This window comes from Priapulus caudatus, unplaced genomic scaffold (genome assembly GCF_000485595.1).
Source record: "Priapulus caudatus unplaced genomic scaffold, Priapulus_caudatus-5.0.1 Scaffold270, whole genome shotgun sequence".
NCBI classification, from domain to species: Eukaryota; Metazoa; Priapulida; class Priapulimorpha; order Priapulimorphida; family Priapulidae; genus Priapulus; species Priapulus caudatus.
Genome location: NW_014577331.1, coordinates 160038 through 179576, shown reverse-complemented (window position 1 = coordinate 179576; position 19539 = coordinate 160038). Strand labels below are relative to the sequence as shown.

The following is a 19539-nucleotide window of genomic DNA, read 5'->3' as shown; positions in this document are numbered from 1 at the left end:
GTGCGTGTTATGTGTGTGCGCGCGCGCGTGTGTATGTGTGTGTGTGTGTGTGTGTGTGTGTGTGTGTGGTGGTGGGTGGTGGTGGTGGGGGGGGTGTCTGTTTACAGACAGAAATTGTCGCTTGAAGCTAGGAAAAGGATTACGCGTGTTTTTACTGCTTTTGATATATGTTCAAATAAAAATAAAATAAAATTGAATATAAATAACACGATAGAACATTTATGGAATGCTATAGCCTATAGAAATAATGTATGTTAATAATTGTAACAATTATAGTGCGACTTACAAAGGCTTTTCTCCATCAGATCAATTCTGGCATTTGGTCCCTGATAGATGTACAGGTTGTTGAGGTTGATGTAATCCTGGAGGAACTCAACTCGTTGACAGGAATGCGGCGCCATGCCTAATAAATTACAATGAAAATGAATATATATATAAATTATATATATATATATATATATATATATATATAATTATATATACATACAATTATTATTTTACTAATGCTATGCTACGCTATTATTATATACTATGCTCATAAACATTTAAATTAAAATGTTGATAAAATAATACCAATAAATAACGACACGTAAAAAATCGAAAGGTTACGTATTTATTCACATGCTACAGAGTAATATTTTACTACCCACAGTTCAAGAGGCTAGCATATACCTCTAACACCTACAATGATCGCCAAGACAATGACATTGACACAAGAATGTAGTCCTCTTTCGAACAATCCATCCATCAGCAACTCAATATAACTATCTGCATAGGCTAGCCGCTCATTAACCTGTGCAGAAATGAGTAAATTTTTAATCCAAAGATGGCGTAACTACCAATTTAATACATAATAATTGAACATGACTATATTATGTTAATAACAATTTAATTATAATTTATTTTATTTATATTTAATATGTAGGTGAGAGCAGTAAAGCAAGAGAGATTGATAGCGGTGTAAAAAAAATGCAATTTAATGCGTGACAGAATGAAGGGAAAGGAAAAACTGGAGGAAGGTTAGGAGAGAGAATGTGGTCGAAGGTAGTACGTATATGCAATGGAGGGACGTAGACAATACTAAACCACGTAAACTTAAAAAAAACATGGGGATGGCGAAAAGGCGCGAAATTGTAAGCTTTCACCTCGTCTGCGACTGGCCCATATGAATGGCCTGCTTTGTCCGGCTCTTCTAGATACAATGTGATAAATTGGGGCGATCTGCCGAGTCCATATCAAGCCACGCCAGAACTTGATTCACGCGGACAGCATACGGTATGCTGCCGTTGTACATTTCATAGTAGGTCGGTCTCATATCTGTGATGTCATATGTAATCATGAAAATCAATATAAAATCTAAATATTTTACAACCATTTCATTTTCGTAATATCTGCGAAATGTCTTGATTGTCTTTCGTTATAATATAAGAATGCTAAGAGTTATTGTAGGTCGCTTATAAGCAGCTGTTTATAAATCCATTGTATTGCTTTTAAAAATCAAATTAAAAACACAATATCAAAGGGCGTACGTACTCTGTATATCAACATCGGAACCTGGCCAAAAGAACGTAGCAGCCTTCTTGTTTTGTTTTTCGATTGTATTCCAAACCTGGCAATAACATCAAATTCTCCAATGTTATTTGACACTCGGTTTATATACATACACATTTCATCAAGAGCTAATAATACCTTAAAGGTATTAAAAGTATTAAAGGTATTAAAGGTATTATTAGCTCTTGATTTCATGCATCCGCACATGCACGCACCGCGCACGCCCACTCACATACTCACACATAGTAGGCACACGCGCACTTCCCCAACTTCGCTCACGAACGCGCTTATGCACGCAAATGCGTGTGGCGCGATGCACGCACATAAATGACATCATGAATACGTAATACATTCATGGTTATCTGTATTTCTGATGACATGCACAAATTACAACTAATTTGCACTATTAAACGAGTTATTTAGAATTTAATGAGACTTTGAATGTCATGCTAATAACAGCAGCTTTGATTGCAAATTATATTATGTCGTCTACCTACTCACACGAGGGCCATTATCTAGTGTTTATTCAGAGAGTAACTATTTACCGAATCTAAGTGAATAATAACACATACCGGCTCTCCTTGCCACATCGGTTCTTAACGATTCTGGAGAACCCAGGCTAAACGAAGCCCCAAACTCCGGATATACATGTTGTTATCTATGATTCCATGTGACTCGGGATATAGACCCTGTATGTTGTATACATACAAACATTAAAATGTTGCAAAACTGTGCATTGTAAACATTATGCAAGTGATCCGCAAAAGCCAGTACACAGAATATTTTCCATACAAAATATTGTAATTGTTTTGTAGCAACATTAACTAGTGGAACATTATCGTACTGCATTAAGCTCAATGCTCGATTTTAAAAACAGTTGATGCTGACACACGCGCACAAAAACTACAAGAGAAGTTCTCACTCGTGACAATGGAATAGTGATTGGGGAAGGTCTTTGAAGGGTAGGAGGCACGCATGTGTGGCATGGGCCCACACTCCCGCAATCTCTGTAAAGTAGGAGTGAAATTCCTCAGCAGATATTCGGCACGAAATCCATCCAGTGAACCAGAATCCACTGGTGACTCAGAAAAACTGCAACAGAGAAACGTTGATGTCGCTAAAAAAGCTGATAAACATCCGTTTTAGCATTATTCAGTCAATTATTGTGTACTGGCGACGTTTAAGCGTATTCAGTAACATCTACATCTCACACAGCACCTATTGCCACGCGTGTAGATCCTGCCACGATGGAAAACACTGTGAATAAAAGGGTAGAGACAATTATTTGAAAAAATCCCAAACCAATGATCAGGCTTTTATATTATTTCTCTGTATTCCATTGCTTATATAAAGAGTCCATGATAGAGTTTTCTATTATGGTCCTTGATTGTATTCAATGCAGTCACCCTCGCCTTGCCCTACCCTTCACAGGACATTGTTTCTCCGCAATACATGGTTGATCTCGCCAGGAAGCTTGATGCAGTCGTGCTGACGTCTCGTCAGTCTGAGTGGGTGAAGTAGACGTCCGTTGCGCGTGGCGCAGTTTAATAGTTTGCTTGTCAGCGTGGATGTCTTTATTGTGGTTGCAGTCATGGCCTGCGATGTTAATATATATACTATATAGGTATATATATGATGGAACATGAGTGTTACTCGAGTTATACAATTATTAATTGAAACGATAAACATTAAATTAACAGGGATTGCCCATGTTATAGGTCCTGGTGTTTATTGTTTTATATACTATTATACAGCCCGCTGTCATACTATTATACTGTTATGTTTAATATTATACTCATGCGTATACTGTTTTTATTGTTACGGTGTTATGTTCTTATACTTACAATTGTCTAGCTTGTTCGCGTAACAGGCTTGGCTTGTATCATGTTGCCAACGTAGATACCAGAAACAATGACAACCCGATAACAGATGCAACCTGCATTAGAAACAACAATTTTGTCTAATATTTGTACTTCTGTTTGGGTGATAATCTCCAGCAGGTTCTCGTAGAATGTATAGCCAGCGTAGGTAGGGCGATGTAGCAGAGTAAGCAGATTCTAGCAAAGTAGATGAGATCGTAGCGAAGAGTCGTCGCAGATGATTGCAGAGCTCGTTAGTCGAGGTTCCGAATGAGACAGAGTCGCAGATTAGTTGTAGGTAACTTCTGTCTTTATTATTTGACACATATACAATCATATACAAAACCACAGCCTAGGCACCACTGCTAGCCTCGCGCGCTCGTATCGATCTCCTCTCTGGCTCTCTACGATAGTAACTGTGTCACTCCCCATATAATAACTTGAATCTAATAATTACTATTCTAATGGTGTGACTCTCTGTATGTCGTGCCTATTAATTTTATATCGCTGCCTAAAACAGCCCGGACGCCTTACAATGCCGAAACGGCAGTTTCTCACCAGCTTCTCTACTATTAGTGACATATTAACGCGCGTCTGTAATCATATTATGGTGGCGGGGCTGGGGCCACGTATATATACGAGCACGACGTCCATGTCATTACAATAACAAACAATAATTGACAGGGTTAGAAGTATGGACTTAGTCGCAACTAGCCTCGTCTGGCTAGAAGCGCCACTGGTTAATTAGAACGCAATGTACAATAAACAATAATTAATCTACTACTAATACTACTACTACGACCGACTACTATATACCGACCTAGCTACTATACCCGACGTGTGGGCGCGCGTGTGTGTGTATGTATGGGTGTGCGTGGTGTGTGTGTGTTGTGTGTGTGTGTGTGTGTGTGTGTGTGTGTGTGTGTGCGTGTGTGGGGCGCACGCGTGTGTGTGTGTAGTGTGTGTGTTGTTGTGTGTGTGTGTGTGTGTGTTGATGTCGTGTGTGTGCTGTGTGTGTGCGTGTCTTGTCGTCTGCTGCTCTGTGTGTCTGTGTGTGTGTGTGTGTGTGTGTGGTGTGCTGTGTGTGTGTGTCTTTCTCTCTCATCTCTTTCTGTGTGTGTGTCGTGTGTGTGTGTGTGTGTGTGTGTGTGTGTGTGGGTGGGTCTCTCCCCCCTCTCTGAATCTCTCCTCTGGTCTCTCTCTCTCCTTCTCTCTCTCTCTCTCTCTTCTTCTCTCTGCTCTCTCTCTTCGTCCTCTCTATATATATATACCTATATAGATTATATATATATGATATAGTATATATATATATATATATATTATGGTTGCGCGTGCTGCAACAACATCAGAGCGCCTTTTCTTACCCATGGCTCTTGGGATCGTTTTCCCTATGAGCAAAAGATTTTTGAGCCCGTCACGCGAAACCGGATATAAGAACCGGATCTAATAACTGCTGTTATTTAGCCAGTATTTTCCATGACGTATTGTACCATGGCTCTGATAATGCGAACTCGTCTTGTTGCTCCCTGTTCAACCGCATTGCGGAAGCGTCGCCGTGGCGTGCGTGCGTGCGTGTCGTGCGTGCGTGTGCTGCGTACGGCCGTGCATGTGTACGTCTGTGCGTCGTGTGTACGTCTGCAGCATGCTCGCGTGCATGTGTGTGGTGTTGGCGTGTGTGTGTGTTGGGGGCGTGCGTGTCGTGCGTGTGTGGTCGTGTCTACAGACGACACTCCCGCGTATGACGTTTTGCTATATCAACAAAGCGTACATCAATTAAACAGACATCACAACGAGCACCGCCGGAGACGAGACGGTATAATTGTCCTAAATATGTCCCGCCGTCTGCGTAAAAAGATGAGGCCAGCAGCAGGAGCGATCATTTAAGCTGCTATTATCCTCATTAGATGGCGCTATAAACATCGTTTATTCGTATTATTTGATTTATTCGTGCCTGCTTTCTCTGTGAGATGAGGAAAGTTAGTCGCTACGGGCGAAGTAAGTCTAGATGACCAATTATCTTCCATTAAGTTAGGGCCTACGTCTCTTCGTGCGGTCAGACCGATCTGCGATATAGAATTGTTGTGGCATGCACTACCACAAATGCTTCGCATAAGGGTATTATCAAGTCTGACTCCTGCAGCGAGTCCGTGTGTGCATTTTGTACGTCAGGTTATATATATCATATATAATAAATATATATATATAGACTACATTTCTATATGGACTCTTGATATGATATAATCGTCATATGATATATCGTATATGATATACGGTGCTTTGGCGTAACAGTAAATGCACGCCGTAGCGCTCAACGCGTTGGTGTTTTGAAACACAGTTTGGTTTTACTATGGTTACAGTAGTGCAGGCGAGACCAACTCCTCTAGCAAAAATCGAAGTGCTTGATATTTCAACGCGGGAAACAGGCAGATGCATGTGTTGTGTGTGTGTGTGTGTGTGTGTGTGTGGTGTGTGTGTTGTGTGCGTGTGTGCTGTGTGTGTGTGTGTGGTGTGTGTTGTGCGTGTGTGTGGTGGTGTGTGTGTGTGTGTGTGTAGAGAGATCGAAAGAAAGAGAGAACGAGAGAGAGAGAGAGAGAGAGAGAGAGAGAGAGAGAGAGATCCATAGCGGCAACATCCCGCAATGTCCACACAGTCATGTGTATGAACAATCAGCTGGTTTTACACTATCAACTTTTTGCTGAAAGGTTGACGAGTTTATAAACCTTTCAACTAATCGACCGACAGTCGGCAGTGTAAACGTAAAAGTTTAGCGCTCAACTGGTTGATATCAACTAGTTGAGAGGTTAGAACATGTTCCAATTTCTCAACGTTTTGTGAGCGATCAACTTTCTGCCACGCAGCCACTCCGATAATAGCAATCAGGAGGTGCCCCCCTCTGCCCAGATGGAGAGTACTGAGTATTTGCGCGCGCGATTTTGCTATCGGCGCCACACTGAAAAAATGCGTATCCACGTCGCCCCCGCGCATATACTGCGGGTCAAATGTGGAAACGTTTGCCAACTCGCGGTCGATAATGTAAAACCGGTGAACATCTGATAGAAAGGCTGATAGAACGTTGAAAGGGTTATCAACTCGTCGACTTTTCGATAGTGTAAACCCCGCAAGCGAGCGTCGTTGGTGCGCGCGTACGGAGTTGCGAGCTGCTGCCTTGATTGTTGAGGGCGGGCGCGGGTGTAGGCCTACATCCCCCCTACGGCGATCAGTCCTCTTCTAGTGTAGAAATGCGCGTATAATGACTGTGAACTCCCAACCTTCATCGCCCAACCTTCATTACCCATGCGCAATATAGAGGGGAACCGTTTGATCAAGGGTGGTGTATACAATGCTATACGTGCATCCAATCGTTTCATGTCTGTGGTGTAAAATAATGTCGCAAGCATCATGTTGCAAAATCCGTAGGGGTGACGCGGAGAGGGGAAATGAATGTGCCACCTGTCGTAACTTGGCCGAATCCCAACCTCATTTAACGTCATGTATATTTGCAGCGTTTGTCTCGATAGTTATGCAAGACGAGTTTCTCCATTGTGATCGTGGGTTACTAGCCTCTATAAACTCTGATATAAAGTAACGATACAGGGCCGCCGGAACGCAAACAAGTCCGAGGACGTCTAATAACAGTAAAAGGGACAGACTATGGGCCAGGTTAATAAAAAACGGACATTATACCAAATTTGCCATCGTCAGCTATCGCTCACGCCATTCCATTGATCGGCTGAAACTGGCCAACGCGAACAATCAATAGCTTACCTTTGCTTATTCACAGTTGGAAGTCATACCGAGAGCATGTATAGACAGACGTAGACTACTATATATACTAGAGCTGAGAGGGTCTATGTCCCCCGGGGTACTGCCGGAACGTACCCTGGTACTATCTAATATGCCGGACCGTACCTCGCCTATTCCACTAACGAGTCTAGGGAGTCGCCTACGCCTACTACCTAACCCTATACCCTAACCCTAACCCTAACCATACCAAATAGTTACCAGGGTACGTTCCGGTATATCGGACCGTACCCAGGGTACGTTCCGGCAGTACCCTGGGGAACATAGACCCTATGAGCTATATATGTGGCCCAGAGGTATCGTTAGTAGCTGTAAACGGACATGCAACGCCAAGTAGCTACGACAACGTATAGTGACTGTAAACTTTGTGTGACACTGATTGTGAACTTTGTGCGGCACTGACTGTGGACTTTGGAGGTCTGTTAAGGATTTCGGACACATTTTTGTGAACTTTGTGTGACACTGACTGGGGACTTTGAAGGGCTCAGCCTGTTAAGGAGTTGTGATTGAACTTTGAAGGGCTCTATTATTATTAGTATTATTAAACTCAGTCTATTTAGGATTTGTAACACTGATTCAGATTGTGGACTTTGTGTGACACTGACTGTGGACTATGAAGGGCTCATTTTGTGACACTAATTGTATGCCCTGTACAGGATTTTTGCATGGTAAGCAATGTGTTTTATGGGCTAACGCTCCATTAGGAGTGTTCCCAACTTTGATATCATTAATGATTAATGATTAATGATTAATGATTGATAATCCTAACCCTAACCCTAACCCTAACCTAAATGACATTAAACCACAAACTAATATATGACCATGACCATAATTATTATATGTTATTATATGACCATTAATGACATTAAAGTTTTAAAAGTTTTTTGTGTGTCTGAATTACAATCACATTCACTACTGTAACATATGTTTTACAAATGTTACATAAATTAGTTAGAGACGCGGAGTGCGGCTAGACTCGGGGTTGTTTTAGTGGTAATCTATGTAGACAGAGCGTCGTCTTGTGCGGCTACATTTATGTATAGGGAGAATGGTAAACGTGTTTTAGGTTGGGCGTTTCTAGGGTCATTGTGAAATGAGCGTAGGGACATAGGGCTGGGGGTTAGTTATATATTTGGGGGAGAGATGTGTGGTAGGCTGAGGGACAGAGATGTAGGAGTCGGGGGAGTCTGGTTGTGGTCGCGAGAGTAAGCACACGCGCTTAAGCGCGTGTGCGCGTTTCTTTGTCTCTGTGTGCAAGATGTGACTACATTGTGAGTAAGATATTAAGGTTTATTCAGTTTAATACACAAGGTTGGATTCTTTCTTTATTCATACATATCAAACATATTTCAACGTTACACTATACATTTTGGTGAATATTTGTATTTTGTGGGGGAAAATTGTTCAGTTTGAAAGGATTCAAAGCAATGCCCAAATGGCTCCAGGATGCACCGAATGCCTTCCATTTTTTTAATCCTGGGGAGAACCCCCAGACCCCCATTAAAGGGAGGGGGACATCACCCTCCCTTAACCCACCACCCCAAACGCCTTCGGCAATAAAAAAAAATCATTACTATCTCTCAATGATCAGTGTTGGCATCTATGAGGTGGGCGCCACTATCGAAAAGATATTTGTGACGTATGTAGAGAGCAAATTGGGGGTAAGTACGTACGTCTGTATATATACGTGTAGTACACGTATTTTAATGTGTTTATGACGTAGCTGACCGTCTCATTCAACGCGTGGAGGGGGAAATTTGGGTCGCCTCTGAGGATTTGGGTTTTGGATGGGAGGGCTGCTTGTTAGTGCGGAGGCTAATTAGCGTGTTTCCGAGCCCCTGCTTGTGCTCTCTCTCTCTCTCTCTCTCTCTCTCTCGATCTCTCTCTCTCTCGCTATTTAGGAATATCAGTCATAATATTTCGGTACATAGTCCATGTCCAGGCTCTATATGTGTTTATATATATGAAAACGATACAAAGTACTCTAGGTTCGGGTTAGCACAGATAACAGATTGAGAAATCTAAGCATATATGTCGGTGTGTGTGTGCGTGTGCGTGCGTGTGCGTGTGCGTGCGAGCATGCTTCTATGTGTGAAAGAGGGTTGAATCGCTTTTAGAGAGAGAGAGAGAGAGAGAGAGAGTGCTATTATTATAATACTATGCTCATAAACATTTAAAATTAAAATGTTGATAAAATAATACCAATAAATAACGACACGTAAAAAATCGAAAGGTTACGTATTTATTCACATAGGCCTACAGAGTAAATTTTCACTACCCACAGTTCAAGAGGCTATCATATGACCTCTAACACCTACCATGATCCGCCAAGACAATGACATTGACACAAGAATGTAGTCCTCTTTCGAACAATCCATCCATCAGCAACTCAATATAACTATCTGCATAGGCTAGCCGCTCATTAACCTGTGCAGAAATGAGTAAATTTTTAATCCCAAAGATGGCGTAACTACCAATTTAATACATAATAATTGAACATGACTATATTATGTTAATAACAATTTAATTATAATTTATTTTATTTATATTTAATATGTAGGTGAGAGCAGTAAAGCAAGAGAGAATGATAGCGTGTGTAGAAAAAATGCAATTTAATGCGTGACAGAATGAAGAGAAAGGAAAAACTGGAGAAAGGTTAGAAGAGAGAATGTGGTCGGAGGTAGTACGTATGCAATGGAGGGACGTAGACAATACTAAACCACGTAAACTTAAAATAAACATGTGGATGGCGAAAAGGCGCGAAATGTAAGCTTTCACCTCGTCTGCGACTGGCCCATATGAATGGCCTGCTTTGTCCGGCTCTTCTAGATACAATGTGATAAATTGGGGGCGATCTGCCGAGTCCATATCAAGCCACGCCAGAACTTGATTCACGCGGACAGCATACGGTATGCTGCCGTTGTACATTTCATAGTAGGTCGGTCTCATATCTGTGATGTCATATGTAATCATGAAAAATCAATATAAAATCTAAATATTTTACAACCATTTCATTTTCGTAATATCTGCGAAATGTCTTGATTGTCTTTCGTTATAATATAAGAATGCTAAGAGTTATTGTAGGTCGCTTATAAGCAGCTGTTTATAAATCCATTGTATTGCTTTTAAAAATCAAATTAAAAACACAATATCAAAGGGCGTACGTACTCTGTATATCAACATCGGAACCTGGCCAAAAGAACGTAGCAGCCTTCTTGTTTTGTTTTTCGATTGTATTCCAAACCTGGGCAATAACATCAAATTCTCCAATGTTATTTGACACTCGGTTTATATACATACACATTTCATCAAGAGCTAATAATACCTTTAATAATAATACCTTAAAGGTATTAAAAGTATTAAAGGTATTAAAGGTAAATAAAAAGTATTATTAGCTCTTGATTTCATGCATCCGCACATGCACGCACCCCCACTCACATACTCACACATAGGCACACGCGCACTTCCCCAACTTCGCTCACGAACGCGCTTATGCATGCAAATGCGTGCTGGCGCGATGCACGCACATAAATGACATCATGAATACGTAATACATTCATGGTTATTCTGTATTTCTGATGACATGCACAAATTACAACTAATTTGCACTACTTAAACCGAGTTATTTAGAATTAATGAGACGAGAATGTCATGCTGATAACAGCAGCTTTGATTGCAAATTATATTATGTCGTCTACCTACTCACACGAGGGCCATTATCTAGTGTTTATTCAAAGAGTAACTATTTACGCGAATCTAAGTGAATAATAACACATACCGGCTCTCCTTGCCACCATCGGTTCTTATACGATTCTGGAGAACCCAGGCTAAACGAAGCCCCGAACTCCGGATCATACATGTTGTTATCTATGATTCCATGTGACTCGGGATATAGACCCTGTATGTTGTATACATACAAACATTAAAATGTTGCAAAACTGTGCATTGTAAACATTATGCAAGTGATCTGCAAAAACCAGTACACAGAATATTTTCCATACTAAAATATTGTAATTGTTTTGTAGCAACATTTAACTATGTGGAACATTATCGTACTGCATTAAGCTCAATGCTTCGATTTTAAAACACGTTGATGCTGACACACGCGCACAAAAACTACAAGAGAAGTTCTCACGGTGACAATGGAATAGTGATTGGGGAAGGTCTTTGAAGGGTAGGAGGCACGCATGTGGGTGGCATGGGCCCCACACTCCCGCAATCTCTGTAAAGTAGGAGTGAAATTCCTCAGCAGATATTCGGCACGAAATCCATCCAGTGAAACCAGAATCACTGGTGACTCAGAAAAACTGCAACAGAGAAAACGTTGATGTCGCTAAAAAGGCTGATAACATCGGTTAGCATTATTCAGTCGAATTATTGTGTACTGCATGGCGACGTTTAACGTATTCAGTAACATCTACAGTCTCACACAGCACCTATTGCCACGCGTGTAGATCCTGCCACGATGGAAAACACTGTGAATAGAAGGGTAGAGACGATTATTCTGAAAAAATCCCAAACCAATCGATCAGGCTTTTATATTATTCTCTGTTATTGCATTGATTATATAAAGAGTCCATGATAGAGTTTTCTATTATGGACTCTTGATTGTATTCAATGCAGTCCCCCTCGCCTTGCCCTACCCTTCAGGACATTGTTTCTCCGCAATACATGGTTGATCTCGCCAGGAACTTGATGCAGTCGTTGCTGACGTCTCGTCAGTCTGAGTGGGTGAAGTAACGTCCGGTCGCGTGAGCGAGGTTTTAATAGGTTTGCTTGTCACCGTGGATGTCTTTATTGTGGTTGCAGTCAGTGGCCTGCGATGTTAATATATAGGTATATATATATATATATATGATGGAACATGGGTGTTACTCGAGTTATTAATAATTATACAATTATTAATTGAAACGATAAACATTAAATTAACAGGATTGCCCATGTTATAGGGTCGCTGGTGTTTATTGTTTTATATACAGCTATTATATACAGCTATACTGTCATACAATTATACTGTTATGTTTTAATATTATACTCATGCCGTATACTGTTTTATTGTTACGGTGCTATGTTCTTATACTTACAATTGTCTAGCTTGTTTCGTAACAGGCTTGGCTTGTATCATGTTGCCAATGTAGATACCAAGAAACAATGACACGCCGATAACAGATGCAACCTGCATTAGAAACAACAATTTTGTTACTAATATTGTACTTCTGTTTGGGTGATAATCTCCAACAGGTTCTCGTAGAATGTATAGCAGCGTAGTAGCGATGTAGCAAGTAGCAGATTGTAGCAAAGTAGATGAGATGTAGCGAAGAGTCGTCCGGCAGATGATTGCAGAGTCTTGTTAGTCAGGTTCCGAATGAAACAGAGTCGCAGATTAGTTGTAGGTAACTTTGTCTTTATTATTTGACACATATACAAATATATACAATACCACAGCCTAGGCAACCATGCCTAGGTGCCTAGGCTCCGGCGCCTCGTATCGATCTCTCTCTGGCTCTCTACGTAGTAACTGTGTGACTCTCCATATAATAACTTTGAATCTAATAATTACTATTTAATGGTGTGACTCCTCTGTATGTCCGTGCCTATTAATTTTATACGCTGCCTAAAACAGCCCGGACGCCTTACAATCCGAACCAGTTTCTCACCAGCTTCTTCTACTATTAGTGACATATTAACGCGCGTCTGTAATCATTATGGTGCGCGGTGGGGCCACGTATATATACGAGCACGACGTCCCATGTCATTACAATAACAACAATAACTTGACAGGGTAGATCCGTAAAATAAGCCCATATTAGTTCCGCAATTATGCTCGCTCTGGCTTAGAAGCGCCCCTGGCTTTAATTAGAACGCGAATGTACAATAAAACAATAATTAATCTACTACTACTACGACCCGACTACTATTATACCGACCTAGCTACTATACCGACGTGTGGGCGCGCGTGTGTGTGTATGTATGGGTGTGCGTGGTGTGTGTGTGTGTGTGTGTGTGTGTGTGTGTGTGTGTGTGTGTGTGTGTGTGTGCGCCGCCGCGCGCACGGGCGTGCTGTGTGTGTGTATGTAGTGTGTGTGTGTGTGTGTGCGTGTCGCGCGCGCTGCGTGCGTGCGTGTCGCTGCGTGCGTGCGTGTGTGTGTGTGTGTGTGTGTATGTGTGTGTGTGTGTGTGGGTGTGTGTGTGTGTGTGTGTGTGTGTGTAAGAGAGAGAAGAGAGAGAAGAGAGAGAGGAGAGAGAGAGAGAGCGAGAGAGAGAGAGAGAGAGAGAGAGAGAGCGAGAGAGAGAGAGAGAAGAGAGAGAGAGAGGTGGAGAGAGCGTGTGTGTCTGTGCTTGTGTGTCCGTAATATTATATATATATACCTAATATACCTAATATAATATATATATATATATATATATATATACCACCCTACCTCCACCTATTTAGAAATACTATATGTGAGGAAGAGACCGTCGCACAGATCCACTGTACTACCTTACGTGGGTTCAATATTCTTATTCTTAGATGCCATATTATCATATTATGCGAACGTCTTGGTGACTAAAATCTAAACAAAGTTAGCAATCAATGAACGACTAGTTTCGACTTGTGGAAGTCAACTTTTTACAGCTGAAAAACTGCTTTTCAGCGTGTTCTCTCCTCGTTATATACCCTCGTCCTCTGTTAAAGCGAGCGCCAATAGGGGGCGCCGGTGGGCGCAGGTGGGCGCATCGAGAGGGAGCTAATGATGCCGTGATCATCGGCGGGCGCATGTGCTGCTGCTGCTGCTGCTAAATTAGCATAGTGACTGTAAAACTTTGTGTGACACTGATTGTGAACTTTGTGTGGCACTGACTGTGGACTTTGGAGGTCTGTTTAGGATTTCTGACACTGATTGTTAACTTTGTGTGACAGTGACTGGGGACTTTGAAGGGCTCAGCCTGTTAAGGAGTTGTGATTGAACTTTGAAGGGCTCTATTATAAACTCAGTCTATTAACTCAGTCTATTTAGGATTTTGTAACACTGATTCAGATTGTGGACTTTGTGTGACACTGACTGTGGACTATGAAGGGCTCATTTTGTGACGACTAATTGTATGCCCTGTACAGGATTTTTTGCATGTAAGCAATGTGTTTTATGGGCCTAACGCTCCATTAGGAGTGTTCCCAACGTTTGATATCATTAATGATTAATGATTAATGATTGATAATCCTAACCCTAAACCATAACCCTAACCTAAATGACAATTAAGACCCCAAACTAATATATGACCATGACCATAATTATTATATTGTTATTATGACCATTAATGACATTTAAAGTTTTTAAAGTTTTGTTTTGTGTCTGAATTACAATCACATTCACTACTTGTAAACATATGTTTTACACAAAGTGTTACATAAATTAGTTAGAGACGCGGAGTGCGGCTTAGACTCGGGGTTGTTTTAGTGGTAATCTATGTAGACAGAGGCGTCGTCTTGTGCGGCTACATATTTATGTATAGGGAGAATGGTAAACGTGTTTTAGGTTTGGGGCGTTTCTAGGTTCATTGTGAAATGAGCGTAGGGACAATAGGGCTGGGGTTAGTTTATATATTTGGGGGAGAAAGATGTGTGGTAGGCTGAGGGACAGAGATGTAGGAGTCGGGAGGAGTCTGGTTTGTGTCGCGAGAGTAAGCACACACGGCTTAAGCGCGTTGTGCGCGTTTCTTTTGTCTCTGTGTGCAAGTGTGACTACACTGGTGAGTAAGATATTAAGGTTTATTCAGTTTAATACACAAGGTTGGATTCTTTCTTTATTCATACATATCAAACATATTTTCAACGTTAACACTATACATTTGGGTGAATATTTGTATTTTTGTGGGGGAAAATTGTTCAGTTTGAAAGGATTCAAAGCAATGCCCAGATGGCTCCAGGATGCAGCCGAATGGCTTCCATTTTTTTAATCCTGGGAGAAACCCCAGACCCCCATTAAAGGGAGGGGACAATCACCCTCCCTTAACCCACCCCACCAACGCCTTCGGCAATAAAAAAAAAAATCATTACTATCTTCAATGATCAGTGTTGGCATCTATGGAAGGTGGGCGCCACTATCGAAAAGATGTTTGTGACGTATGTAGAAGAGCAAATTGGGGGTAAGTACGTACGGTCTGTATATATACGTGTAGTACACGTATTTTAATTGTGTTTAATGAACGTAGCTGACCGTCTCATTCAACGCGTGGAGGGGAAATTTGGGGTCGCCTCTGAGGATTTGGGTTTTTGGAGGGAGGGCTGCTTGTTAGTGCGGAGGCTAGTTAGCGTGTTTCCGAGCCCCTTATGTTCTTATGATGCTCTCTCTCTCTCTCTCGTCTCTCTCTCTCTCTCTCTTCCTTCTTGCCAAATTCCTCTCTTCTCGTCGTCCTTCTCGCCCTTCCAGCTTCTCTCAACCCTCGCCTGCGTCCCGCTTCGGGAGGCGTCAGCTCGTGGTGACGTCCGCCCGCACTTGTCCTGCTTAGTGAGTTTAGCGTTTAGCTGGAGACGGACCTTTGTCTGATTCCTCGGGCTTTACTTCAGTCTTGCCACATGGCGCGCTGGGCTGGAATTCCGGCTCGCGTCCGCCGGACACTTCATTCGGAGGGTTCCCGCTGCCCTGTCTGCTACTGGCGGCCTCTCGCGTTGCCTCCCTCGCCGCCGCCGCTCCCCGCGGCTTCGCCCTCCGGTCCGCCGTGCCTCCGCTCTCGTGTATGCACCTCGGGGCTTCGAGCCTTGGGCCCGCGTCGGCCCGCGCCGTCCGCCCTCCTCCGCGCCGTCGGCTCGCCCCCGATCACCTTCCTCTCCTCCCCTCCTTCCCTCCTCTCCCCCCCCTTTCCCCCGTCCGTTCCGTCGTTCCCCACTCCTCCGCGCCCTGTCCGTCACACCTTCCCCCCTCCCTCTCGCTGATTTTAGGAATATCACGGAGAGAGGTCATAATATTTTTCGCTGGGTACATAGTCCCAGTTGTCCAGGCTCAAATATGTGTTTATATAACTATGAAAAACGAATACAAGTATTTTCTAGGGTTGCGGGTTAGCACAGATAACCAATTGAAAATCTAAAGCATCATTATGTCGGTTTGTGTGTGCGCCGTGGTGCGTGTGGCGTGCGTGTGCGTGTGCGTGCGAGCATGCTTCTATGTGTCGAAAGAGGGTTGAGTCGCTTTTAGAGAGAGAGAGATGATGAGGGGGGGGGAAGGGGTGGGAGCCGAGACGCGAAAGAAAGTGAGAAAGTGAGATAGAGATAGAGAGTGCGAGATGAGAGAGAAGAGAGAGGTGAGAGAGAGGTACAGATCCTAATCAGCTGTGTGTGTGTGTGTGTGTGTGTTGTGTGTGTTGTGTGTGTGTGTGTGTGTGTGTGTGTGTGTGTGTATTTGTGTGTGTGTGTGTGTGGTGTTGTGTGTGTGTGTGGTGTGGTGTGTGTGTGTGTGTGTTGTGTGAGGTGTGTGTGTGTGCGTGGCGTGCGTGCGTGTGTGTGTGGAGCAGCTATGTCGGAAAGCACTATTCAGACTGCACAGATTATTACGAGCGCAATGATCAGGCCATAATATGAACATTATCATAACGCAATACGCGGTCTTTTTCATTCTCAGTAAGCCTATCGAACGTGAACTGCTGTTAAATTTCTTTAACATATACCAACTAGTAATACTAGGCATGACTAAATGACTGCGTTGTTATACAATGTTTTCATTTTCTGAAATCTGATTCATATTTTTATTGCGCGCGTAGAATATTAATACGTTACGCTCGAAATAATGCTTCACATATGCTAATATATACTTATACGGACATATACAGGAGTTACCTAATATATGCATGTGTGTATTATTTTACTCTTGATACATACAATATGCAAAAGTCAACAAAATAACTGTACTAAGAATACATGTCTGAATTGTATAGTAAATATATTACAGAAAATTACTCATGAAAATTGCCTCGTTGGAAGTAAATGGATAAACTTAAGTTTTGGAACTATAATAGCTTGTGCTCTACGACATGCTGCTTTCCAACCTGTTTCTTATTAAAACATTATTTATTATTATTAGAACAAGTTTATTCCAACAAATGACTCACCGCAATGGCCATGAGAACCTTTTGCGCAGTAGAAAACCTATTAGCATTCTGAAAAAAAGAAGAGCACAGTTTCATGAAACTATAGCGATGGCGCCGATGCATGAACCCTTTGCCCAAGGCAGCTCATCCAACGCATCAACGAAAGCACGTCGCGTTCCAGATTGCTTGCTATAAGGTACTTACTTGCCGGATCTCCGGAATATCTGTATCGCTTTCATCCTCGTCGTTAAATTTTTCCATTTCCAAGGCCCACATTGTGACAAATTGGCTGAACCTGCAAGCCTCGCGTGTTTTTGCACTATGGCACGTTCTTAATACTTCTGTGAGGGCACACTGTCGCTTAATGTTAAGTGTACTTTGGCAACAAACGCTTCGTAGCTATCGTTGCTGGCTGAATAGGTCAACACCTACGCCTGCCCTTTGCTTGCACGCGTCTATTTTATGTTAACTATTAAAACGTACTTGCAGCTATTATATCTGTTTTTGTATTCAATATTAATAAGATAGATTAATGATATTGATAGAATAGTAAGATAACATAGATTGATAAGATATCTAATCTCAGTTTGACATTAAATGCATGTACTTCCTACTGCTGGTGAGTTTGCACATGCCTTTTCAGTATTCCTGTTGACAGACACACGCTAAATGTTGCTGGCTATAGCTAGGAATGAGTACATTTGAAGTTCTAGACTTTCCTGTCATTAACACAAATTATATTGCACTTCTACGCCATGCACAACACATACGTGTGCGGGGTGTATTCACAGTGATCGAGCCGAGTAAACCCCACATTTGTCTACATTGTATGCTTCTATACCAGCTAAATGTTGTTATAAAACATCCGGTCAGACTTGACTTGGATATTCAGCTTCAGGTATATCATTCCGTAATTTCGTTCTCAATAATGTCACTTGATAAAATATGAGGAAACCACGCACTGCGCGAATTAACTTAATTCACTTCCTTTTTGCACACAATTTACATGAATATATAACAATAGAAATTTTATGTAGCTGACGTGACTGGGTATTTTACCCGTCTGTCTTGATGAGTCTTGCTTTATTTGCCACAATTGATACAACTGGAGATGGAATGACAGAATATTCGCGCATAATTTATGGCACAAGAAATGGTCAATGTTCATTCTGATATATTTGTGCGCGCGCACGCACTTACACACACACACACACACACACACACACACACACACACACACGCACACACACAAACACACACACACACACACAGACATATTATTAATTTCTATGTATATATATATATGCGCATATATATATATATATATACATGGTTAGTCACTGTACGATAACGGCACGATGGAGGTGTTTGTTTACATATAAATTATACATCTTATCTTTGCGAAAGTTCGTAGTACGTGTCAACGTCTGTATGGACATATATGATAGCAAAAATAGATAAGAATAAATCACGGTCCTATGTAAACGACTAAGATGCTGAAATAATTATTTGCCACATTCGTTCGCGTAATTACTTGACAATAATGTCTACTGTTTGCTTAATTATTAGCCTGCCAACTGCAATCAATGTGAGATTAATTACAACAGCAAAATGTATGAAACTACTTACAAATTTTATAGGCGAATACACAGGCAGGTTATCTGAATCCTGCCTAGTGGGCATCTCTATGTTCACCTGTAATGAACAAGTAATGTTATATGTAACATGAAGTCATATACTTGAAAAGCTTCAATGGTAAATGCAAACAAATGAAAAAATCACACCCGAAAACATAAAACAAGACATTAGACAGAGTACTGGAAGTTCGCGGAATTATTAAATGTAGTCGTAATACCCAGGCCAACAATACGCAGTATATAGCGAGAAATGTTTTGAATTGTAGTTAGGACCTTTCATTTACGCGGACAGGGGGCTATACGCGGATAGGCGCTCGTACATCAATTTGTCAAGCCTTCTTGCGTGCATGCATGCGCTATAGATCTGCAGAAGATATTATAATAACGAAGTTCCCGTGACGGTACAACACCAGTGTTGTGACGTACAATTATATCGAGCGCATCGGTTTACGCGCTTGTAATTTATATTTTAAATGAGATTCAAAAGATTCCCGATTGTCAATGTTACGGACCCGTTTGTTTCTACATAGTGGAGGCTGCGGCAGTGAGCGCTTGTATGATATAACATTGAACTGCTATGTACTGCGCATTTTTATACCCAGGGTGTGCACTCTGTTTTCCTCGAA

General features: G+C 41.8%; 1 protein-coding gene across 1 annotated transcript in view; it reads right to left on the bottom strand.

Annotated features, from left to right (window-relative positions):
• The window catches only part of LOC106808359 (venom phosphodiesterase 2-like), a 37040-nt gene extending 17828 nt beyond the window's left edge, over positions 1 to 19212 (bottom strand). Inside the window, exons 1-10 of the mRNA XM_014811051.1 lie at positions 18906 to 19212; positions 17298 to 17345; positions 12296 to 12387; positions 11855 to 12028; positions 11347 to 11518; positions 10990 to 11109; positions 10380 to 10455; positions 9804 to 10162; positions 9530 to 9638; positions 287 to 403 (exon numbers count right to left, since the gene is read on the bottom strand). Coding sequence (XP_014666537.1) covers positions 287 to 403; positions 9530 to 9638; positions 9804 to 10162; positions 10380 to 10455; positions 10990 to 11109; positions 11347 to 11518; positions 11855 to 12028; positions 12296 to 12387; positions 17298 to 17345; positions 18906 to 18959 — 1321 coding nt within the window. The 5' untranslated portion in view covers positions 18960 to 19212. The remainder of the gene's footprint in view (positions 1 to 286; positions 404 to 9529; positions 9639 to 9803; positions 10163 to 10379; positions 10456 to 10989; positions 11110 to 11346; positions 11519 to 11854; positions 12029 to 12295; positions 12388 to 17297; positions 17346 to 18905) is intronic.
• Positions 19213 to 19539: the final 327 nt, after the last annotated feature.